The sequence below is a fragment of the Corvus hawaiiensis genome, chromosome 1 (genome assembly GCF_020740725.1).
Source record: "Corvus hawaiiensis isolate bCorHaw1 chromosome 1, bCorHaw1.pri.cur, whole genome shotgun sequence".
Lineage (NCBI taxonomy): Eukaryota > Metazoa > Chordata > Aves > Passeriformes > Corvidae > Corvus > Corvus hawaiiensis.
Genome location: NC_063213.1, coordinates 59,577,041 through 59,600,089, shown reverse-complemented (window position 1 = coordinate 59,600,089; position 23,049 = coordinate 59,577,041). Strand labels below are relative to the sequence as shown.

General features: G+C 40.9%; 1 protein-coding gene across 12 annotated transcripts; it reads right to left on the bottom strand.

Annotated features, from left to right (window-relative positions):
- Positions 1–66: 66 nt before the first annotated feature.
- Positions 67–21,231, bottom strand: PTER (phosphotriesterase related). 12 transcript variants are annotated; one of them, XM_048306867.1, is made up of 7 exons: positions 21,116–21,231; positions 17,803–17,879; positions 16,426–16,605; positions 9,730–9,936; positions 7,755–8,020; positions 4,257–4,397; positions 67–907 (listed from the first exon to the last, which is right to left on the bottom strand). In XM_048306867.1, exons 4-7 carry the CDS (start codon positions 9,742–9,744, stop codon positions 697–699), a joined length of 633 nt encoding a protein of 210 aa, XP_048162824.1. In that variant the 5' UTR covers positions 9,745–9,936; positions 16,426–16,605; positions 17,803–17,879; positions 21,116–21,231; the 3' UTR covers positions 67–696. The 12 variants fall into 12 exon arrangements, 11 of the variants coding, with proteins under 11 accessions (XP_048162824.1, XP_048162796.1, XP_048162791.1 ...); XM_048306839.1 differs by lacking the exon at positions 21,116–21,231 and adding an exon at positions 20,995–21,105; XM_048306834.1 differs by lacking the exon at positions 21,116–21,231 and adding an exon at positions 18,998–20,575.
- Between the last annotated feature and the right edge of the window lie 1,818 nt (positions 21,232–23,049).

Below are 23,049 nucleotides of genomic sequence, written 5' to 3'. Positions count from 1 at the left end.
ACTCCAAGTTCATGTTAAAAACTTAATGCAATTAGAAAAAGACATCTGTAATAATATCGCACATAGTTTAAGAGGTGATCAAAATACTTTATTCAAAAATATATTTTTCCATGTATTTTTTACATTTTCAGTTACAATTAAGTAAATTGTTAAACTAGAAAGAAACATTATCTTTTTAGATTTATTTGAGATTCCTCTTGCCTTCTCTTGTCTATGGAAGCTATTTAAAAGTTCCAGACATTTCATCAAGTATCACTTAAAGAACATAAGGACAATGAGAAGATTGTCAGTATTACAAGGATTAAAATCAGCCCCTCGAGACAGGAAATTTAACTGAAAACTATAATTTCCTTCCAAGTCCAGGTTATGCATCTTCAAAAGTAGTTTGGGGGTAACATTCAGTAACAGTATTAGACTATGCTTTTGAAACAATTATTTTAAAATTTCAGTTGAAAAGATCTTGTAGGTAGGCTCAGAATCAGTAAATCATTCACGAACAAACTTTCAGAAGGGACAAAGTGTAGAGACAGTACACAATTTTGATGTTCTAATTAAAAAGAAAAGTTATAATCAGTTTGTTTGTATCTACTTAATAATTTTCAGTTTCTCTGAAAAAAAAAATTCAAAATGCCTGCTCTCCTGAAATCTGAATTTTATCAAGCTTCCCTATAAAACAGGCATACTTATTCATTATTCCTACTTAAAAGTCAACCACCGCTTTGGATTTGCTAGGAGTATTTTATCAATTTTATCTTGGGATATGCCTCTAATTAGCATTTTAGGAACTATATTTTTAAAGATATGTGAATATCCATGACCTCCATATTTCATCAACCTGTTCTTGGTGTGCATATCATGAGCCATCAGAATTCTGTCTTCATAGCCTTCATCAATCAGCATACGAATCCTGCAAAAGTTAAAAGCATCCCTGTCAGTGAAAGTTCTCACTGCAACAGCACAGAACACACTAGGATTTACATTTCTTATGTTACTGTACTGCTGGACTGTATTATAACAGAAAATACTTAGGTGCTCAGAGGACATACTCCTTACATTTACCTGAAATTAAAATGCATTTTTTATCGCATGAAAAATCCTCCACCTCTGAAAACACACCACCACACACATCAAAACGGAGAAGAAAAATTCTTTCCTTTTGGCACATGACTTTGCATTTCCAGACCCATTAAGTCCACAGAGGAATTCAAGAACTTCAGCATCACCACACACGGAACACAGGTTTTATATACATGAGTAAATAATAATTTCCTACATAAATTCCTTCTCAGCAGGTTACTTCTTACTACTGTCACAAAGCTGGTCCCACTACATTTGCTAATGACCAGACTCTGTGTATGACAGGTCTTTAAGGAGCCTGGCTCAATTACATATATACTTCCATATCTTCAGTTAAATCACATTTGCAAAGCAGATTAATAAAAACTTGCAGTTGCCAGTATCATACTCTATATAGATGGTTATCATCCAAACACATTTCAAAGATGTTCATTAAAGAAGATAAGTAAGACTGGAGCGGCACAGCACTAGTACACGCCAGGAAATAAGAACTAATATGGCAGCGCAGCTAAAAAGCCTTGGCAAAATGACAAGTCAGATTGGAAAAAGAAGTAATCCTTCTGGTCACACCCTTGTAGCAGGACTGCTACAAGTCCTTCGGTTCCATGTTTCACTCAGGTAGCCTTAATCCTTTGATCAGCTAATTTTTTAGCATTTATAATATGTGGATGTCTACACTCCTGTCTTGCATGACTGTTAAGCTTCCCAGTAAGCTTCAGTTTAGTTTAGCAGGGGATTGCAGCATTGAAGTGGCAGGGTTTGACAGACCAGCCCTGGAAAGTGCTCATTCCTCATGAAGGCCTCCAATTCCATCACTTGCCAGCACTGTGAAATTCCAATTCTTACCTTCCCGACAATGCTTTGATCAGCAAGAAAACAAAAACTAGCCTTGCAAGTAACCGCACTGTATCTGAAAGCCCTTACTGACAGTTTTTATTACAACTAGTTACAAGGGGATACATGTAGCAGGATCTAATCAGCACAGGCAGCAGAAAGAAGGCAAATAGGACAGAATTTAGTAAAATGTTGCAGTCTCTCAAAGCCCACCATACACTGTGCCATACAGTGCACAACACTACATAAACCATAGTGTTACAACATCACAAGGATCTCCTCCAGATATCTTCAAAAGTATTTCTGAAATACAGAGAGACCACAAGCCAATCAGAGAGTATGAGCAATGGCACTGGAGGAACTAAGTTCCTTGCCAACCAAACATATTCTTAGAATCACCTCCTTTAATACTGACGTAATGTCATGGGTTGGGGAGGCATACAATCCCTTCCATTCTGTATCCATTGCTCCTTTTTGCTCATTCCTGTAAATTTAGTTAGTACCTGCTTCTGATTCCAAACTGCCCCAGAACAAAAGTCACTGTTTTGCTTGCATTGGCAGTAGACTGCAGCCAAACTGCTGAAGTACACACAGACAGCTAAACTGTGTCAAGTAGGTATGTTATGACTACAGAAGTTTATGTTTTGAACAGAAAAGATGTGAACAAATATTTTCCATTCAGTATTTTCATTTAGAGGTCAATTTGATTTCTACCTCTGTGGTACTGTTTCATGAAACAAAACCCTAAGGAGATTGCCCCAGCCATCCTACGTCCACTGTGGGTGCATCAATATCCATTTAATGGCACTTATAACTCAAATGCACATACTCACACTGTGCAATGAGAAGACAAACTTTTCACCTTTTCTTCTTATGAACAGCCTGCTGCAAGAAATACTCAGACACTAGAGTATTTCAGGAGAGACAATGGTGGTTGAGCAAGTATCATGGATAGAATGAACACTCTGCCACGGTTGAACATGCACTCGTTAACTAAGGCCTAGTCCAGTCCTCTCTATATACTCCCCAGTGCTTCTGTAGATGCTGACCTTCCATGGCACAGGAGAGGGCAGGAGGCACAGCAGAGAAAGCAACTTTACTCATTCTAAATGCGAAAACTGTGGATTTCTTGCATCAGTTTAAAATACTGACTGCAAGACTGAGAGCACTGTTAAGAGAAACAATCTCTAGTGTGAAGAGCAGCAGCAAATGCTTGGCAGTGAGTGGAATAACCACAGCACCTTCGTAGGAGAGAACAGTTTGAAAATAGATCAGTTTCAAGATTAATCTGACAATGAGGGGGAGGGAAGCTATGTCTGAAATGTAAGGGAAAGCTAGAAGTTACTTCATTAGTGATCAGCAATCATAAAATCCTTCTCATCAAGGAGAATGAAAGAACTGTTTGTGACTCTGGAAGAAAAAAAGATACAGGCAGGATGGCACCCCCCTCTCAGACACCTGCCACTTCACTGCTCACAAACACTGTGGACAAACAGCACGGCAGCATCACACCTCCAGATGGAGTGGAAGGAGTGAGGTGTCCATTCCCAGCTGATCCTACCTTCTCTCAGACAGTTTTTACACAGAATGTATCTCCTTGGCAAAACTTTGTGTTAGCACAACAGATTTGCAGTGCAGCTGAGCTGAGACTGCAGGTGCTGATGAGAAGCAGGGAAGAGGTATCCTGCCAGTGGGGCCAATATTTTCACATTGTGAGTGAGTGTGAGGAGCATGGGAGATCTGAGGAGACAGGAATCCCATCCTTCAAAAGAGAGAAAGGACAAAAGGACAGGGGGAGGAAAGGTGATAAAGTGCTTGGAAGAAAATAGGCAGTTTTTCAAGACGAAAGCACAGAATCAAATCCATCCAAAACACCAGTGAGTTTTGCTGGGATAGTACACTAGTGAGGAGATGTAACAGGCTCAGATGATGTTTAGTAGCAGCACTAGGTTTCCAGTACTGTGTTTCAAACAGAAGTACTTAATCCTACCACATACACAGTATTTCCAGCCTTTTCCTTTTTACAGACTGTATAAATTCAGTAAATGATAAAATTCAACCAGATTAACATGGAATTAGAACAGAGAATGAAGTTTAAAAAGCTCTTGATCTTCTTCTCAAGTAACTTCCTACAACACTGGGATTCTGCATCTTTCTCTCAGAAGAAATGATACATGCTGCTCTAAAGGTGTGACAGCAGCAGGGGAAAATGGCATTATTTTAGTATGATAGAAGACAATTTTGAACAGCAAGCAGAATCGCTCTGTGACTGCCTTAAAACAAGTACCAATAGTATTTTTTTGTCAGTGGTCATGCTATAGCTAAAACTGCATGGGAGCAGATACCTTGCAATTCTTTCATTGTCGCTCGGCATGTCAATATCCGGATGGAACTGGTAATGAAGGAATTCTGTACCAAATAGGTCATACTCTAAGTAGCATCCAAGTTTAGCAAATTCGAGAAGTTCCTTTGTATCAAATATGGTCCTGCAGAACATAAATAACACAGAGTCAGCACTGTAACAGGAATAAAACTTCTTATGGTACGAGAACAGGTGTCTTGTGACCTCCTATTTGCAAGGAAAAAACCCAATAATCTAAGATTTAATTCACCCATTTGAAAAACAGGACTCCTGTTTGACACATGCAACTTAAGATGATACACAGCATTGTCTTTCTTACATTCATTTGGGATTTCATGCATTAAAAAACCAGAACAAAACCAACTCTTTCCCCAGGAAATAATGAAAACCTCTATGATAACCTTTAAACAGAAACAGGAAAGTTACTTACTTTTGATATCATTAACCCTCTCAACAGACAACCTAACAAGGAAGGACATTTAAGGAGGAGGTTAATTCATAGTGACATCAAAAAAAAAAAAAAAAAAAAGACAATGGATTACTTACACAAGACAGATTTACTTTCCCAAAAGAGTTACAGGAGACAGCTTCATCCAGGGCTTGTTTCATCCATCACACACCGGTAATATACAATTTTGTCTTTAGTTTCTATTTTGTACAGTGATGTTTCTGGATTGCCATTAGAACAGCAATATATCATTGTTTGCACTGGGATCTGGCCAGAACACCTTAAGAAAACGTCCTCACCAAAATATGTAATGGCACTGTGAGTATCTGGGACATGGGCTTTGCAGCAGATTTGAGAAGTGAAGGAACAAAGCTTCTAACACCTCTCACTCATTTGGAAAATAATGGCAACAGAAATAACAGCTTTCTGGAATATTTTGGGTTTTCTTTGAACCATTTTTACCAAGTTTATAAGCTGTCCAAAGGAAAACAAAAACACTCAAATGATCTGATTTTATCTTTACAGCTGCTACAATTTTTTTTTTTTAAGAAGAAACCAAGTTTCCACAAGAGCAGCACAGTTAACCAAAAGGGCAGTAGTTTGCTGGGGTTTATTATTGCAGATGTTGATGTCACAAAGCAGTTTTACCTTATACAATTACATCACAGTCTGTTGCTATGGAAATGACTGATGTCACAATTTCAATATTATGACTTAACAACAGATCAAGTAGGAGGAACAGATGGGTATAGAGAGAGAAAACCCATGTTCAAACAAGCCTGCCATCAGCAGGAGTCTAAGACTTGCCAACTGTAATTAATAAAAAATGTTATTTTAAAATAAATGTTACAGTTTACAGAGACAGAACATATCACCAAGTGAGTTTTCGAAGTGCAGAGCAAAAGAACAGATTATTTTAGATCCAGCCCGGCTCCGTTCACAGGGAGACAATCACCAAGAGTATTCAATGCTGTGCAGGTGGCAAAAACACCCAACAATCTAGTTCAAAATCACAGCCAGAACAATTTCTTTTTAAAACTACTGTTAGTGTCATGCTTTTGGGTGTTCTATCCCAACAAAGAGCTGGAGAACTTAGTTTTGTCAGCCATGAGGTCCACTGTGATCCACAAAGATGTAGCAACAGCAGCAGTTCCCAGTACAAATTGCTGATCTCTGAGCTGGAATTGAGTGTTTGTGCAACACTGTCCCTGAACAGCCATGAGCTCATGGAAAAGGAGGGGGGTGAATGGTGAAGCATCCTGTAATGTGGACCTCAGCCATAAATACCACAGGGACAGACACCCCAAATTCATAACAGTTGCTCTGAGTCTTCTGACAAAAGTTAATCAAGTGAACCAAGATGTTGATGTCCTTTACAAACTTAACGCTGAACAAATGGCTAAAGCCAAGGCTCAAGAGCTTTTGCTCCCTGCCTTTTAGTACACCATAGTTCCACTATGGATACGTGCTACCTTTTGTTCTAAGGTGCTAAATTGCAAGACATGGTAGCCAGCATTTTAGTTTTATCATTTCATTGTAAATCCACTGTAAAACTACCATTCTATGTCAAATACAGACATGAAATATGGAGCTATATACAAATTTATCTCACATTTAAGGGACTGGGATGCTCCCACGTGGATTTTTCTTACTGGAGGAGACTTAAAATGTTAAATGCACATTGCAAAGCCAAACTTCACAGTAGTTTATGTTATAGCAAGTGCCAACCTGAATGTGTGAAAGTAATGATAGAAAGAGATATAAGGAAATGTCATATTGTGCATCAGCGGCTGTTACTGAAACCGCATCCCTGTTTTCCTACTTATATTGCTTAGTTTCTATCAATTAATTACTTAATTCAACAATTTACAACAATGTACAAGAGGCAAAAAACCATAATTGTATGTTTATGTTGTACCAAAATGGCTACATAACTACTGATACCTGCAGCTTGCTCAGTCCTCTTTCATAAAAAGATTTAGGTAACCACTTTTTCTTCAAAAAGGGGTGAAAAATACAGCTATAGATACAGTGGAATACAGGTAAATATGAAAAGGAATTAATTTATAATACTCAAATATAATTTCATGGCACGAATTTTATGCTCCTAAAATCCTCAAGTAAAACAAGGAGCTCTGTGTGAATATCAAACACCTGTAGCTCGATTTGCAAGCTCTTAGAGCCTGTAGCCATGAGAAATTTGGAGCACAGTGCTGTTGCCTGCACTGCATTCACACTGAGGGCAAACAATCCAATTTCTGAGAATCATATGACCACAAATAGTCTCCATTATTCAGCAACTGGCCAAACTAATCAATGCCTGGACATATTCCAGCTCACCATGAGCAACACAAGGTCATACAAAACTGATTTGGTAATAGAGGCTGTATTTCTAAGCTGGGGACAGAAAAGCATCCCAATTTCTCTCCATGCCTCATGTGGAGCTCCTGGCTTTTGTTCTTGAGGAAACTAAAAGTTAACTATCTGGTCTATGTATGAACTATCCAAAACCCAACTATTTTCTTTTTAAGCAATATTTCCTCTGTCTGGTAGTAGAACATTAAAAATCTGCCTTTTGCTTTGATCCAGACTCCAGCCAAATCAAGGAAATCTCCATTAGCTTCTGTGAGATTTTGGTAAGGCCATTAAGAGTGACTCAGTGTTCAAAAGCTCTGGAAGCCCAGCAACTTCCCAACCAATTTAGTGAGAGCTGCTCAATGTCCAGTGCTTTGTAAATACAGGGATTTGTGCAGGGATCCAAATTCATGGAATTCCCATTTTTTAAATGTGTCTACAGTTGTTCCTAACCCCTCACCTAAGCTTTCAAAGCCAGCATTTAAAATACCAAAATCTTTATCAATGTGAATCTAAAAGCTGATCCTGACTGAATTGCTGAAGGATGATCAGGCTCTACATAAGCACTTATCTTTAAGTCAGTAAACTTGAGGATAATAATCTATGCCAACTTTTTCCAGCATAGTTTTGCAAAATCCCAGTGAGTTGTGTGGAAGCACAGCAGAATAGTCTCCTTACCTGTCGAGGTGAGACATGACTGTCTTTGAAGCATCAGCCCCAGCTTCCTGCAGAATGCGGATAATCTGGAAAGGTGAGTCGCTGTTCCTGCCAGGATGGATGATAACAGGGCACCCAAGCTGGGACTGAGCCTGTGCTGTTGCCTGAAGCACTCTGTGTTCACTCGGAGTCAAAGGCCAGGAGCAACCTATTTCTCCCACCACACCACACTTGATATTAGTCCCATCTGCTCCTTTGAGTACCTCATCAACAATAATCCCTGCCAGCTAGAGAACAGTAAAATGAGATTTTTGGTTATTAATACTATTTGTGTTAAATAGCATCAGATTTGGCCTATGGACACTGGGCTAGTTATACTCCCAAGGTCTTTCAGAATTTATTTAATTAACAGCTGCGTGTGTGAAAACACTGCAGTTAAAATCTGGTTTCTGTCAACTAATGTTATGCCAGCCATTCACCAAGACCAAAATAAACACAGAAGCAAATCAGTTTAACAGTATCCACTCACACATTTGTCCAGGTTTGCCAAGAAAGCTGGTCTACACGTAATTTGAACTCCGATTTAGGCAGAGATTAAATTTTCTTTAAAAAAAAAAAAAAAGGTTAGTTTATTCCAAAACCTTTGCCTTGCACTCCTGAATTGGCTCCAGACACAACTCAATGTAATTTTTTGCAAAACAAGGGAGCAGAGAATAAGGAAACTTTGTCATTCAGATAGGAAAGGGAGAAACTGGCGAGCATCCTGAAGAGATAAGTTTAAGGCAAAACCTGCCTATGGCAATGCCAACGTAAAACAACAGGAGCTCTGCTGACTTCAGAACTACAAAAACAAAGCTCATTTGACAAATTCACAGGATCAAAATTAGCCTGCTTTAGAACATCCATTAACAAAAATATCAGAATCTCTTAATAAAACTAGTTTGCCATGAAAGCTTTCGTTTTTCTTTCCTGGAATAGGCCATATATCTTAAGCATACATTCAGAATTGAGAGCACAAAACGGCACTGATGATAGCCTACCTTCTAAGTGCTGAGTACAGGAAATCTGTGGGTCTCCCATCAGCCCACCAAACACAGAAGGGAAACTTTTGCCTTGGAAATCTATTTGTATCTATTCTATTTGTACCTATTTGTATTTCAAGCAATGGAAGAACACTTAGGAAAAGCAGTACTGTAGTGTAGTTTGGGCCTGCTTGGGTCCAGTTTTGTTGGCAGCACTGCTCAAGTTTTGACCACTGATTTTTAAAATTAATTTGACTCATTTGTAAACGGCAACAGACTAAAAAAAAAATTTCTCAGCTCTATTCATACACATTCACAGCCTCCTACCTTGGAGAGTTCCATTCCCTCTTCTCCTTATCACCACATTTTCTTAATAAAAGATGAATATTTATTATTATAGGAGTATCTGGAGACCTCAGTTATTATTAACACATTGTCTTAGTCACCGTACAAACAGCCTGATGTAGACTATGCCCTGAAAAGCCTGGACAAATGATAGAGAGCTATAACACACAGCCTGAGCAGAGCAATAATTTACAACTGTCCTATAAATATTGCAATTATTTATGATTTTTACAAGAATGCTGGGTAAACTCACTGGGAAGCAATTAGCCAGAAAAAGTGACAAAAGAGGTAGCCAGGATAAAATCCTTCCTTAAAAAATAGTAAAAAACTCAAGATAATTGGTGGTGTACCACATGTCCACATATGAAATACTGTATTTTCCTCTTACTGTTGCATTATAACAAACCCCTCAGAGAAAACAGAGCTTAAGAACTGGAAATTCTGACAGATAACCCAAGCGCATGCAAGCAGTGCTCCTCCAGCTATTACACACGAGCAGTAATGCTGATCCTGTTTTCTACACTGAGAACCTCTTTATTTCATCTATTTTACTGGAACCTCTCTCCAACTTTGGCTTACCCAGAGATAATTCACAGGACAGAGACACTGAAGCAATGGTTAAGACTTACCTGCTCCACTGTCATGGCCTGTGTTTGAGAAGAATGAGTGGAATCCACATAAAACCCAGCACCAGCAATAATATGAACTCCAGTTTCTTCCGCAAGTTTCTTCAAAGTATTCACATCCCGGCCAATTCCTGTAGTTGTGTTTTCCACAATCGTCCCACCACCTGCTGCTTTAAAATGCAGCAGCTCCTCCCTCACAGCATCTGTTTCCTGATACAAAAGAAGGTTTTCTTTATGGCTGTAGGGATTTTGCTTAATCCAAAACAAGTTCTTCATCTCAATGGGCCCATTAGACAAAGGCTCTTGGCCTGGAGAAGGTGGACAAAAGCAGCTGCTGTAGTTCATTGTCAAGTGTTCGTGAGTTAATGTGTAGCCAAGACAGTCTGGCTCCACAGGGCCCAAGACAGTCTGCACTTTTCCACTCAAGGAAGGCATTTTTCTTTAACAAAGGGGGGAAAAAAACAGATCCTAAAGGAGTCTGGGAAGGAAGAAGAAAGGAAACAAAAACATTTCAGAAAGAGCAGTGCTTTCTCAGGCAGTTTCTGAAATCTCTTGCACATGTACCTACACACTGTGTGTGTTCACTGGGATGTTCCCAAACGCTGTTTGCAGCAGGGTGGTCAATATGAAAAACAAGGCATTTATTTTAACCAACTGTACTTGTATCAGTACTCCAGTAACATAAACACATCATATTTCAGTACCTGGAAATTGCAATCATTTATTGTGCTGCAGTCAGTATCACATTAAGATAAATGTTTCCTATTTAATAACAACCACTGTATGTTCATTTAGGATTCTTTGCTCTTCAGCAGCTGTCAAATTTTGTCAGCTTCAGCCACCAGATGAACACACTTGGCACCAAGCCTGAATATTCCTTACTGGTATGTTCAGTTTATCTGTGGCCTCCAAGACCCAATGTCCCCCTCGCATGCCGAGGAAGCTGTCTGTGTTTGGGCACCTTGTCTGCCCCCCTCTAAGTGGAAGGCAGGAGTAGGGGTGATAATCTGCTCCTCTGGCTACAGCAGGACTCAGGTTCTCCTGACAGCTGCGCTCTGGAGGTCTGGAACAGCCCAGGACCACTCCTCTAAGGCTGACAACAGTTGCCAAAGATACAGCACAGCCCACAAACAGCGGTGGAGAAGCCGAAGTGCTTCACTGGCCAAGTATTTTACCAGCGAAGAACAGACCTTAATCTAACAATTTATATACAGCTCAGCATCTCAGACACTTTTTAATTCATCTTTAACACAAATGAAACAATGTTACTTCTCAAAACTTCAAATGAGCAGTGACAAAGACAAACACTGAGGTTACAGTCTGCAACTGGTTCATGTTGAAGGCCCTGTGCCAGTTTGGCCTGACTCACTGCAGGTTAGAAATTAACTGCAGCTCTCCCCATTGGGATTTTAATTTTTTTCCCTTTGGTAGTGGGGGTAGTCCTGACTAACCAGTTCATGTTAGATCTCCCTGATGCTAGTCACAAAGGCTTGAGGATATATAGTTAAAATCCCTACACAACCAAAATCATCAGTTATGAAACAAAATACATGTTTAATCATGTCCAGAGGAAAGGACTAACTAGAGCATGCATTATTGATTAAAGAGAAAAAGGTCTTTCCCATTTTTGCCTCCCTTTTAGTGAATAATGTCATAAACATGGGTTTGTTACTGGTAAAGCCCTCAGAGGACATCTTCCTTTTAACTGCTAAGGTTAATCTACCAGGATGACAGAAAAACTGAAATCTGAAGGGCACTGAACTCTACATATCAAAGGGCACAGGAACATCAAGATCTCTTTGGGGATACTTTGATCTCATGAGAAGCAGTCACTGTCAGAGCATCAATGCACAAAAGTGACCCAGACCCCAGAAAAGGCAGCTATTGCCTCCCTGGTGAAGTCCATAGTGCTGGGGCTCATTGTAATAAGAAGAGTTGGCCATCTGTAAAAAAGAGAAATGACTGACTGACTATGTTTACTTGCCTTGTATACAAGTAGACTTAGGAAGAACTGTTCTTTTAGGAATTTCTTTCCTGAACTAGCACGTTAACTTGTCTGAGAAGGTAGAAGAATAATTACTCTCATAGAACAGACTGAATCAGCTGGCTATTAATCAGCTGGCTGATTAATAGAACAATTTATTTTTCTTCCAAACAAATTAAGAAGTGCATGATTTCAGAAAATATTATTCTTGAGCAAATAATTCAAAGCAAAATACCTGTCTTAGTCAGAAACTGCTCCTAGCTGCAATTCAATTAAGCAGTCATTAATTCCATCCTTGAAGAAGGCTGGTGCTCTATATAGACCAACCCACTATTTCGGAGAAAGTTCAGTGATCTGAGTCATTCTTATATGCACAGCAAAGCAACTGACATAATTCTAAGCATTACCTTTGCTTTATTTTTTTACCTTTTTTTTTTTTTTTTTTAAATGTTAAGTATCTATGCTCTGGCATTCAGTAAAACCCTGACAGCAAAGAGTGATAACTACCCTCTGCATTGGATTCACACTTCTCTTTCCCCATGTTTACTGACAATTTTCCAATCCATTTATTAAGTTAGCAAACCAAACCTATGTACAATTAAATATACAAGTATTTAATTTCTTTTGATAAAGCTTGACACAAATCAATTACAGTCTGTTTCCTTAACAATCTTACACTTCAGCCGCTTAGTTATTTAATACCGCAGTTACTCAAAAAGGCCACTCTAATCAACTGTGAATTTTTGCTTGCTTTCAGATTATCACTTTGAAGAAAAGTTGATTACCCTCAATTAATCTGGCCTGCCCATTGCGAAGACCCGATGGCTGCTCATGTGAGATCTGAGGCTGCTGTCTTGTGATTTGTAACGGCAGGAAACATCTAAAATTACCAATTCCCGTGCCAGGTTTCTCTTGTAGCAGACACAACCTGTTGATTTTTAAACTCTAGATTTCAGATTATAGCTCACATACAGAATTTACAGAACCTTTTGACTGAGGCCAAGGATTTTTATAAATATAAGAAGCATCATAAGAAATGGAAACTGACACAAAGAGCATTTAAAGTAGGCCTAATTTTATCTTCATGAAAAATATATTAATGCCTGTTCCAGCTTACTAACACAGTTTTAGAAACCCACCACTCTTAATAAAAGAATTATAAAAAATAAAGACAGTCAGTAATCTGTGACTGGAATTATTTTTGAAACCACTATCCTGATATCTTCCCTACTGTCATTCACATAAACAGCCTACTCTGATTATGCTATGATACGTTATTCCTAATAAGATTCACTTGATGGAATCAGAATTTAATTAAGTATTTTTAAAACAGAATTTAGGTGCAAATAGCTTTTAAATGGAAGAAGGATTCATATTTAATTTAAGTATGCATATGTTACTACAGAAATCAACATTTGTGTGTTTTTCTTGTGACTTGCATGCCACGTTTTACACAGAACTTTCTTCTGAAAAAGTTGCTTCTTTCATACACCAAGAACTGCATTCATACCACCCCATTTAGCCATTTAAATGACGTACGTCTACTACAGAACAATCATCTAGACCATTTTCATAGTGGAGATGGAAGAACGTTATCTATAGGCAATTCGTCCAGCTTATTTTGGATGCTTGTAATAGGACAGGACAAGTCACTTTCTGTAATGTTATCCTCCTTCCATGGACTAAGGAGCAAGCCAAGAAAATCCAGGACAAGACAAATATATTTCAGATGGTTCTACATAAGACATCTGAATTACATTTCCTTAATCTCAACCCAGTCTGAGGTTAGGGAGAAAGGTGCTGATTCCTATAACAGAAGATAAACAGGTAGGTTCATATCTGGCAATAACAGCTATTTTGGTTTTGAAAATCACTAATTTATGTGGTAGTATTGCCAAGGAGCTCCTGCACAGACCAAGACTTCTCAGCTCTGGGCGCTGTATAAAGAGAGAAATAAATTATATTTCCTGAAAATTACAAATTCAGACAAAAATGAGAAAATTACTTCAAGATATAACCAAAACTTGTATTATTACACAACAACCTTGAAACAATACCTTAACATTTTTGTAATAAACGCTGGACAAATCTTTGTAACCACCAATTGCATGGTGCATAAAATACAACTCTCACCATCAGCCAACTACCAAATCCTGCTGAAGTAAATATTCTTCCTAGAGGTATTGGTAAGAGAAAAGAGACTTGCTACTGAAAAGGTCATGGTGCTGCTTTCCTGACTCTGATAAAAACTCCACTGAGTTCAATAGATGTTTTGCCTGAATACTGATGACAAGATTTATGTTTCCACTTTTCCCATCTGAAACTTGTGCTTCAGTCATTGTGTCATTTTAATGGCCTTGTAATGGGAAGTCCCCCTAGGTTTGGATTAGTTGCTTCCTACAGTAATCTCATATTGCTGAAACATTATAATCACATAAACACAGTTTCCACATGCTAATTTTGCATTTGTTTTGATTCGGTAAGCACATTTTAATGGCATTACCACAGATTCTCTGTGGACTGCTGTGGGAATCATTTCATTGCTGTTACATTACAATGTGAGATTAGAGCAACATTAAATCCAGATTGCTGTGACATAAAATTTACCAAAAAAAGCGAAAAGAACGGCTCAATAGGTATTAACTGTATCCAGAAAAAGTTAAACACAGCTGCCATTTAGAAAAAAGGGCTGCCCTGGCTGCATCAAGAGCATTTTAAGTGGGTCTTTCCTTTACAACCATGCAGTCCTGGGAAATGTGACATAGCACAGGCTCACTATATACTTACAGATGGAGGAAATGTTTTGAGCATTCAATTCTAGTTTGAGCAACCCCTACAGAGCATGGAAAAGCCACTAATTAGAAATATATGAGACACCTGTAGGAAATTACTATTAGTTAGTCTATGCCGTGTTATCTCGCCATTCCCCACATGTAAACATTTTGTGACAAGGGAGAAAGTTAGCAAGACAAAGGAAGAGGAGAGGCAGATGTAAGAGAACACATGTAGACTATGTCAGGAAGAATTTTAAAAATTAACTTCTTTTTCTCTTTCCCCATGTTTCTGCCAATCCTGTAGAGGTTTACAGAGTGGAAGGAACTCAATACTGCCTGCTCAATACTCCCCATTCTTCCTCTTCCCCACCAGACAAGCAAGCTTTCTAACTTCTCCAATAGATGGATGCCAGATCTACTTTACCTTCTTCAAAAGTATATTCACGAGTGGTAATTACAGCGCAAACACACCTGAAACCCAGCACTCCCTTGGACACAGATTTCAGCAAGCATGGCTTTTTTGCTCATGCATGTTGTCAGGCAAGCACAGCTAGAGGGACTGTGGAGCAGAGCTTGTCACAGCTGGGTGGCTGAGGGCAGCAGGACAGAACTTGCATTTGCTCCAGGACAGATGCTGACTCACCTGTCACTTAGCCCAGCAATTCCCTGTGCACCAGTCTCCACAAAGTTCTCCAAAGCCTGTGACACTGTAGTCCTACACAGGCACACTCACACCATCACCAGTTTGTGTTACATGAGAGAACAATGCATCTTATGTGGCTTTTGGGTTATTCTGCCCAAGAAACAGAATTTGAAAATGAGTGGAAGTACTGAAAAAATTGAGGTTTCTGGACAAACTTCTGTCTCTTCTGTAGAAATGGCAGATATGCTGCTCTGAAGGTGACAGATTATTTTCATTAAAAGTAATAAATGTTCTTCCCTGTCTTCAGAACTGACAACGGTCAGAAGTGACACTGGTCTTTTTCCTCTCCCAAAATGGAGCTACGAGATTACCATGATTTTCTGAACTTCAAGCTAACTCAAAGCTTTGTGTCCTAAGGAACAATGTCACATGGCAGATTTTTCATGCCTTGAAAAAAGCTCTTATGAGAGAGGAGTAAGAAGAGAGGTGCCCCTCTCCTACACAAACTCCTGCCTAACCCCACAGGAGCATATGCTGCAGCTCTTCCCTTAGTGGGGCACCTTCACTTTCACACCTTTGGATGGCTGTATCTTCATGCAGCATGCATACAGTCCTCATCATTTTGGATGTGTAAGCTCTCAACTGGGTAGAAATTGGCCAACAGATTCAAAGCCTAGAGAACTCTTGGGGGGGAGTATTTAAAAAGCATCATCTACTCTACCTGGCCACATTTTTCCACGAAACACACTATTCTGGAAATACTCAGAATAGTGGGTTAATGTTGTGGCCTTCAGTAACCTACTTCTGGTCCACAAACCATTCAGAAACTTATTTCCTTAAGAAGCCAAGCTAAAAGAAATGCTACATATTGCTTTTTACTAAATTTTCTATATATGGTTTGAACAAACAAAAAGCCTTTACACTACAGAAGTGACAAGGAATACTAAAACTAAGACTTTATATAAGGTTACAGTATGTGCTATGAAAAAAAAATTACAAGAGCTTTAACCAAGCCTTATATCATCCAACTGTGATAAAGCAAAGTCCCATCGAAATATGCAGGTACACACACTCCACAGCAGCTACGTTGCTTGAGTGGCACTGTGAATGTTCTACAACCCAAAAGCAAAGTCACTTAAATTTTAAGAGAAATGTAAACACTAGTACACATACGGGAAAGGCCAATATATTGAGCTCCTGCCCTCCGAACCTCTGAAAGGCACACTCTGATAAGGAGCTGGGTAAGTGAGAAGCAAAGCTTTTAAATGTTCACCTGAAAGGTAAGAGAAAATTCTTACAGCGGCTTCCCTCTGTGGCTCAGCTTGTGGCAGACAGACCTTCAGGCTTTGCAAGGCTTGAGGATCACATTCTGGCTCCAGCCAGGCTTTGAGCCAGGCATCTCTAAAGCAGATTGCTTCCTCACAGTTGAACTGCCACACCAGAACAAGCTCAGTACTGGTCTTGCAGGGTGCACAAACCTTTAGGATCAAAGCAAGCACGCGTGATTTGCCCCAAGAAGCAGAGTCTAAGTCACTCTGCATATAGAACTTTGCACATTTTTTTTTAAATTTGGTTAAAGTTTAGCTGTTGTGACCAGAATGCTCAGACTTCTATTTTACCTTATTTCTGTGCAGATAACAGTCTCAAAATCTAGGCTTCTCTGAGCAAAGTCACATTGAAGTTTCTCTTCCTCAGAGAGATCTGAGACCAGCATACCCCTAAGTGTTTTTTCATTAACATCTCCTTTAGAAGAACTTCAGGGATTTTTCATTCTGGGCAGCTTCCAAAATTACTCCTGATAAAAGGTCAGATAAAAATTCTCCTCCAGGGTCAAACATTACATTAATTATATTTTACATGCACACATAGTGTTTTTAGGCCAAAAATCAGAACTGAAGTCACATTATGCTATATGCAAATATGGGCTAAGTCCTGCATGTTAATACATACATTCATGTTCTTAAGACTTAATGGAATCACATTTGCTTCTCATGGGTTCTAGGGCACAAATACATACTCTCTTGCTAGGACAACAAGATGTAGGAAAAAAAGTCTCCTTTTCAGGAATGCATATCCAGCCTTTATTCCCTCTAAATTTCAAATTTGAAACAAGCATACATCTAACTCTACCCTTTGCTGTTATTCTCATTGACTTTTACTGGTTTTCTCTCTACTTAAGGTCACACACATATTTTCATATGAGCTTAAACATTGCAGTAAGCATTCTGGGTGGAGCATTATCACTCACTTGTACAGTCTTACACAGCCACACCAAATCACTCTATGATCTTTACATGCAGAAATGCACTATACAAATCTAAGCAATGGATGAGTGATGTGCATTACTACTTCTTGATCAAGACTGAACATTACTATCAAGAAAAATTCAGATGAATGAACCCCAACATCAGCTTTGCCACAGAACACACCAGTCACTGATCCACTGAGACCTGTAAAGCCATGCATGGTGGAAAAGAGCATAGGGATTGGGTTTAATGTCTCATTAAATATTACAGACTGCAGCAACTGAAATAAGCACAGGCTTCCAGAAAACCACCTTCTTTACTAGGGAGTGATGAGCTTAGATGTACAGAACTAAATTCAGTGTCCCACTACTGCAAACAACTGCATCACAAAATTTGCAACCAATCTGAAGACCTAATGGGAAAAAATACCTGGAGAAAAGCCTTTGGACTGTGGCTTTGTGTCAGGAAATGGAAGCTGTATGCCCTTCTCAAAATCCACTTCTGCTCTAAAGAAACAAGGCCACACAAGAAAAGTTAATGTGAGACTAGTGAAAGCTCAAAGCTGATGGGTGTAATTCAAGGAGTATCTTTTACCTTAGAGAACGCCTTTACAGAGTCTGCATGCTTTGTCAGCGGTCAGAGTCAATGACCTCATGCTTATACAACTCCTGTTGTTTTAAAGTTCTTACCCCCACCTGGGAACAACAGTGGAATGCTAGGAACGACCAACACACACAAGCTGATAAAATTGTCAGGTCTCCTACATAACCTTCTGCTTCCTTTCCAGGTATTGCTGAATCCTCAGTCTTAACCAGAACTGGACAGAGAACCCTGCCACTGTTTTGCCTTTTTGTATTTCTGAAAGAAGATACAAACTCAGTATTTTTGTCCTGAAAACTATTAACTATTTTCAAAAAAAACCCCTTGCTACCCAGTCTAAAGTGAACAACAAAGAACAAAGTCCACCAATAAAGCTTACAGAACACCAGAGTTCAAGCATTAAAACCAGTGGAAGATTTCCAGACCCATCTGAAAATGACCCATCTGCCAAAAGGTACACAAATCACATCTAAAAAAAAAGAGGTAAATTCCTTTCACTTGATCACTAATCCTCACTGTAGCAACTCTGGACAGGGAAAAGACAACTGTGGGATAAAACAATTCTCCTTTCACATTTTGAGGAAAGAAGTGAGATCCCAGAAGAGCAGAAAAAGGGAGTAGTTCAGCAGGTACCATTCTTTGGTCCTCCCTCCTCCACAAAAGTTACGTCAATAAAAACCCTGTGGCTTTTGCTACACGAAAGTAGGGTTTCAGAATATCTTTGAGAAGAGTGATTCTACATGTTTCTGAGATCCAAGTAAAAAACTGTGATTTTCCTAAAGCTGTCATCTAAGAGATGATGATGGTGGTGGCCTTTCTTCGTACTTCCCTTTTATCTGAGTAGTTAAGTACTTGTGAAACATATCCCAGCTATTGTTAGGATAAAATGCTTTTCTTGGATTATTACCAGCATACATATTACTATCAGACCAAACACATGGCCACTGCTTAGAAAATTCTGAGGAAGCTTTTTAATTTGTGACCAGAAAAATGACATTAAAGCAGGAAACCTGCTTTACCCTACCAGTTTTGAGAAGATGTAATTTCTTCTTGGAACTAGAGGGATGGGATACTCCCTTTCCCTTCCAACACAGCTGGCAATCCAGTTCTCCAGAAATGCAGAAAATGTTAAGAAGTTCAAAACTGCTCTGAATCAAACCAGGGACTTCAACCTTAGGTTTCCACAGTCTACATGGATCTCTAATCCTCCCCATACCAGACAGGTGGCCAGTCTGATGCAAGCAGAAGTCTCACTGTTTTCATGAGCCTTAAGAAGTCTTGGTTTCATCTAACAAAAAAATGAATTTGTTCAGTATTTCAAGTCCTGAAAGACAGGAAAAACATTTTAGATCTACATCAAGTGAAATAAGGAAAAAAATTCACAGAATGTTCGGAGGAATAGTCCTTTAATAAACACAGAACTCACTGGTGCCATATGCTTCACTGTATACTGATTTTTATGTGTGAGAAGCAAGCTGATGGCTCCCTAACCACAGAGGGAAGCTGTGACACTTGTTCCTGCTGCACCATGCATTAATTTAATAAGTTAGCACTGGTCACCTACATGAAGTATAATTAAGCATCTGAATGCCATTGTTGCCACCTTTGATTATAACTATGAAAATGAATGTGATGATGGTGACAGGATGGCAAATATTATGTCTGGTAAATTCCAAACATGAGATGCATTCATAATAATAAATGACACTTACGTAGTCTTTCATAAAACAATCCCAAAGTACCTGACAAAATGATACAAAACTACCTATTAGAAGCATCACTTCACCCATCACTGAAACACAGCCTGCAGCAGAAAGAAGGCAACAACCTTTAAACACTACAGAACGTATTATGACAGAGGATGTTGAATAATGTATCCAGTGTAAAACAGAAGGGAATTCCAGACAAATAAAACAAAATTTCCCAAATGTGACCTCGAGCTAAAAATTTGTTTCATTCAAGAACTGTCACAAGCCTCTAGCATACAGAAGACACCACTCTTAACAACAGACACCTGAAAAAAAAGGATTACGGTTACAGGTATCTCAGAGATCATACATACATCACCAACCGGACCTGTGTGCTTCAACTTGCGACCAAACTAACCACAACACAAGACCTGCTGCAGAGGAGTTGCCAAAACCCAAGGCCACTGCCCAGCAGTGACTGCTACCATGCACACCTGGCAGGGGGAGCTGGACCTCCCTCGCTCAATTCAGCCTCCCCTCCGCAGCTCACCAAGCTGGTGCCAGGAGAGTAGGGAGCCTGCTGCATCTGTGTCTTGGAAAGGGCAGCACGCCTCAGGCCACGGAGAACATGCATGGTGTAGGAATCCCAACAGGGCACACAGGCAAGTCTGGAGCTTTGCTGCTGAGCCTTGACAAGCCTGAACAACTCTGGAAGCATCTTGCAGAGGGCTGCTAGTGCTTCCAGATGGAGAGGCAGCTGAAGGCAGGCTCTGAAGGTCCCAGTTTTGGATTGAGGCATTTGTTCCTTCACAGAGACACCCTCAGGAACTGTCGGGAGAGGAGTACTAGAGAGGACGTAGTTCCAATATTTAACTTGTTATGGCTGTACAAATATTAAATACCAGCACTAATAATAGCAGCGTAGCTGCACTCACACAGTGAAGCCGCCTAAGCTCGAGGCTTATTCTGCTGATAACTATCATCTGGTGCTGTAAAACGCTTTTGCAGAGAGCTGCTCGTCCCCTCGCACTTCAGACGTGCCGCGGGGCTCCCCGCAGGAGGCCTGCCTGACCCAGGACCGCCGTCCCGGCCACCTCTGCCCCTCGTCCCGCAGCCGCTCCGCAGCCGGGGCTGTACCGGGTGGGCCGGGCGCCGCCGCAGCCCTGACCCGCGGCCCGAGCCCCGGCACAGCCCTGCGCTCCCCGCCCGCCCCAGTCCGGAGCGCCGCCGGCCGCTTCCCGCTCTCCCGCCTCCGGCCTTCCCGGGCCAGCGGCGCAGCGGGCGCAAGCCGCTCTCGCCCCTCAACTCGGGCCAAGTTTCCCGGCCCGGGCACCTTGTCGGGCCGAGGGCATCAAGGGCGAGCCAAGGGCATCAAGGGGGAGCCCGGCATGGCTCTGGGCCGCGGGAGGTCGCGGAGCAGCTCCGCAGACGTTCCCCGGGTCCCGGGCGCTCACCCCGCGGGCCGGACCCTCCACCAGCAGCACCGCACCCCGCAGGCCCCTGGCGGGCAAAGAGCTGCGACCGCCCCGAGCGGGGCGGGACTTCCCGGGGACGGGAGCGAGTGGTGGAGCAGGCTGGGGGCGGTGGGGCCTGCGGAGTCCGGGGTGTCGGACGCTCCGGAGGGCGGGGGAATGGCTGGGGAGCGCAGCGCTGCCCCTCTGCCTCCCCGCGGGGAGCCGCCCAGCGCGCTGCCCGCTCGCCGGACCCAGGAGTTTCCCCGTGCAGTGAGGGGCAGCAGTGCTTTTTGTGTCATCCTTGGCTCCTAGTACGAATGAGAGTCGGTGGCTGTGATCATCCTGCCTGTCTTTGTGCGTACCCCCTGTTTACACAGGGAGGAGGCTGGAATCAACTGAGTCATTTGGGGGGCGCGGGGGCATAGGGGGGGTGGGAGTTTGTGCTGAGTGCTTGGGCTTGCAAGAAGCTGTATTTTCTAATCTGCCCTTGCAATGCAAATAGGAAAGTTGAAGAGGCGCTGCCTGGTATGTACAAACAGGATGGCAATGTCTGATTCTGAAAGAAAGTGCAGGTCCAGAGTATGAAGTGAAAACTCAGCTCACACCAAGTTAGAATCATTAAGGTTGCAAAAGACTACCAAGATCATTGAGTCCAGCCTTTGACTGAATGCCACCACATCAACCAAATCTTGGCACTAAGTGCTATGCCACTTCCCTGGGCAGCCAATTCCAATGCTTTTTAACCCTCTCAGTAAAGAAATTTTTCTGAAAAAGAATTAATCTTCAGAATCCTTGACCGAGGATCTCAAAAGTGTCTTATTTCCCTAAGGCTCACAGCACCCAGTGTGGTACTATTCCATTTTGTGGAAGGGTAAACTTGCTGTCAACATGACTAGCAAAGGCACAGGGAACAGAACTTCTCTAGCCCCCACACACAGCCAAGGCTGCAGCAAAGTCACCCAGTGCATTGTGGAGACATATTACCTGAAGTCAGGAAGTGGACCTCAAGCTTTTCTGGGAGAAGTACTTACTCTTTTCATTGCTATCTGTTTTATTTCACTCTTCCTTGTTCCCATTTGTAACAGTCTGGGGCCAGCACTGCAGCATGATGCCTGCAAATGGATTCTTGTGTGCCTGCCTTTAATGTGGCCTGGGGGAGATGGATCCTAGCTTTTATTCAGATCCCAGAGAATCCTGTGATGCAGAAAGTGAGTGGGAAAAACTGGGAATGAAAGCCAATTCATGCTGATGCACGGGCCGTTTACCACCTATCTTACAGTGAAGGACAAAAGTGGAGGTAGTGGATGAAAAATGAGGAGGGTGCTGAAGTAAACAACTTCAGAGAGGTAGGAGGTAAGACAAAGTTGTTCTTCTATGAAAGTGATGGAGACATGAAACTTTGGCTTAAAAAAAAAAAAAAGAAAGAAAGAGAAAAAAGGCATTTTGAGAATACTAGACCTGAGGGTTAGAGTCCACAATGACTGCTGATATTGGTGTGGGGAGGGCTCAACCTTTAGGATCTCAACTGAAGGGAAATTACTGCCCAGTAAGAGAAAGTAAATATGAAGACGGTGACACAAGTGAAATGCTTGGGATCTTTTGAATTAGCATCCATCACCAAGAATATGCAGTAGTGATTAATACAAATAGATGGCTGGAACTAAGCTGCTGGGATGGTTCCAGTTGTTCACGTCACTTGCTTTTATTTGCTTCTCATATGAAGTTAAGTGAGGAGGGGTCCTGCAAAGATTAAGTGGAGATATGAAGGCCTGTCATTTCTAATGCCTTGTATTTCAATATGTTCATATTGCTGGGCACTCAGTGCAGGAGAAATTATGTATGAGAGCTATGTTAAAAATAGTCATGCAATGCTTTATGGGACATTATTTGTCACTGGCCATATCCAACCTGTTTTGAAGATTTGTGATGAATTT

Coding starts and splice junctions, on each gene's coding strand:
- PTER (XM_048306834.1), bottom strand. CDS start 19,187: ATGGGGAGGATTAGAGATCCATGTAGACTGTGGAAACCTAAGGTTGAA. Junction 16,606..17,802: donor GTCCAAAGGCTTTTCTCCAG/GTATTTTTTCCC, acceptor TTGATCCTAAAG/GTTTGTGCACCCTGCAAGAC. Junction 4,398..7,754: donor GTCATGTCTCACCTCGACAG/GTAAGGAGACTA, acceptor TATGTTCTGCAG/GACCATATTTGATACAAAGG.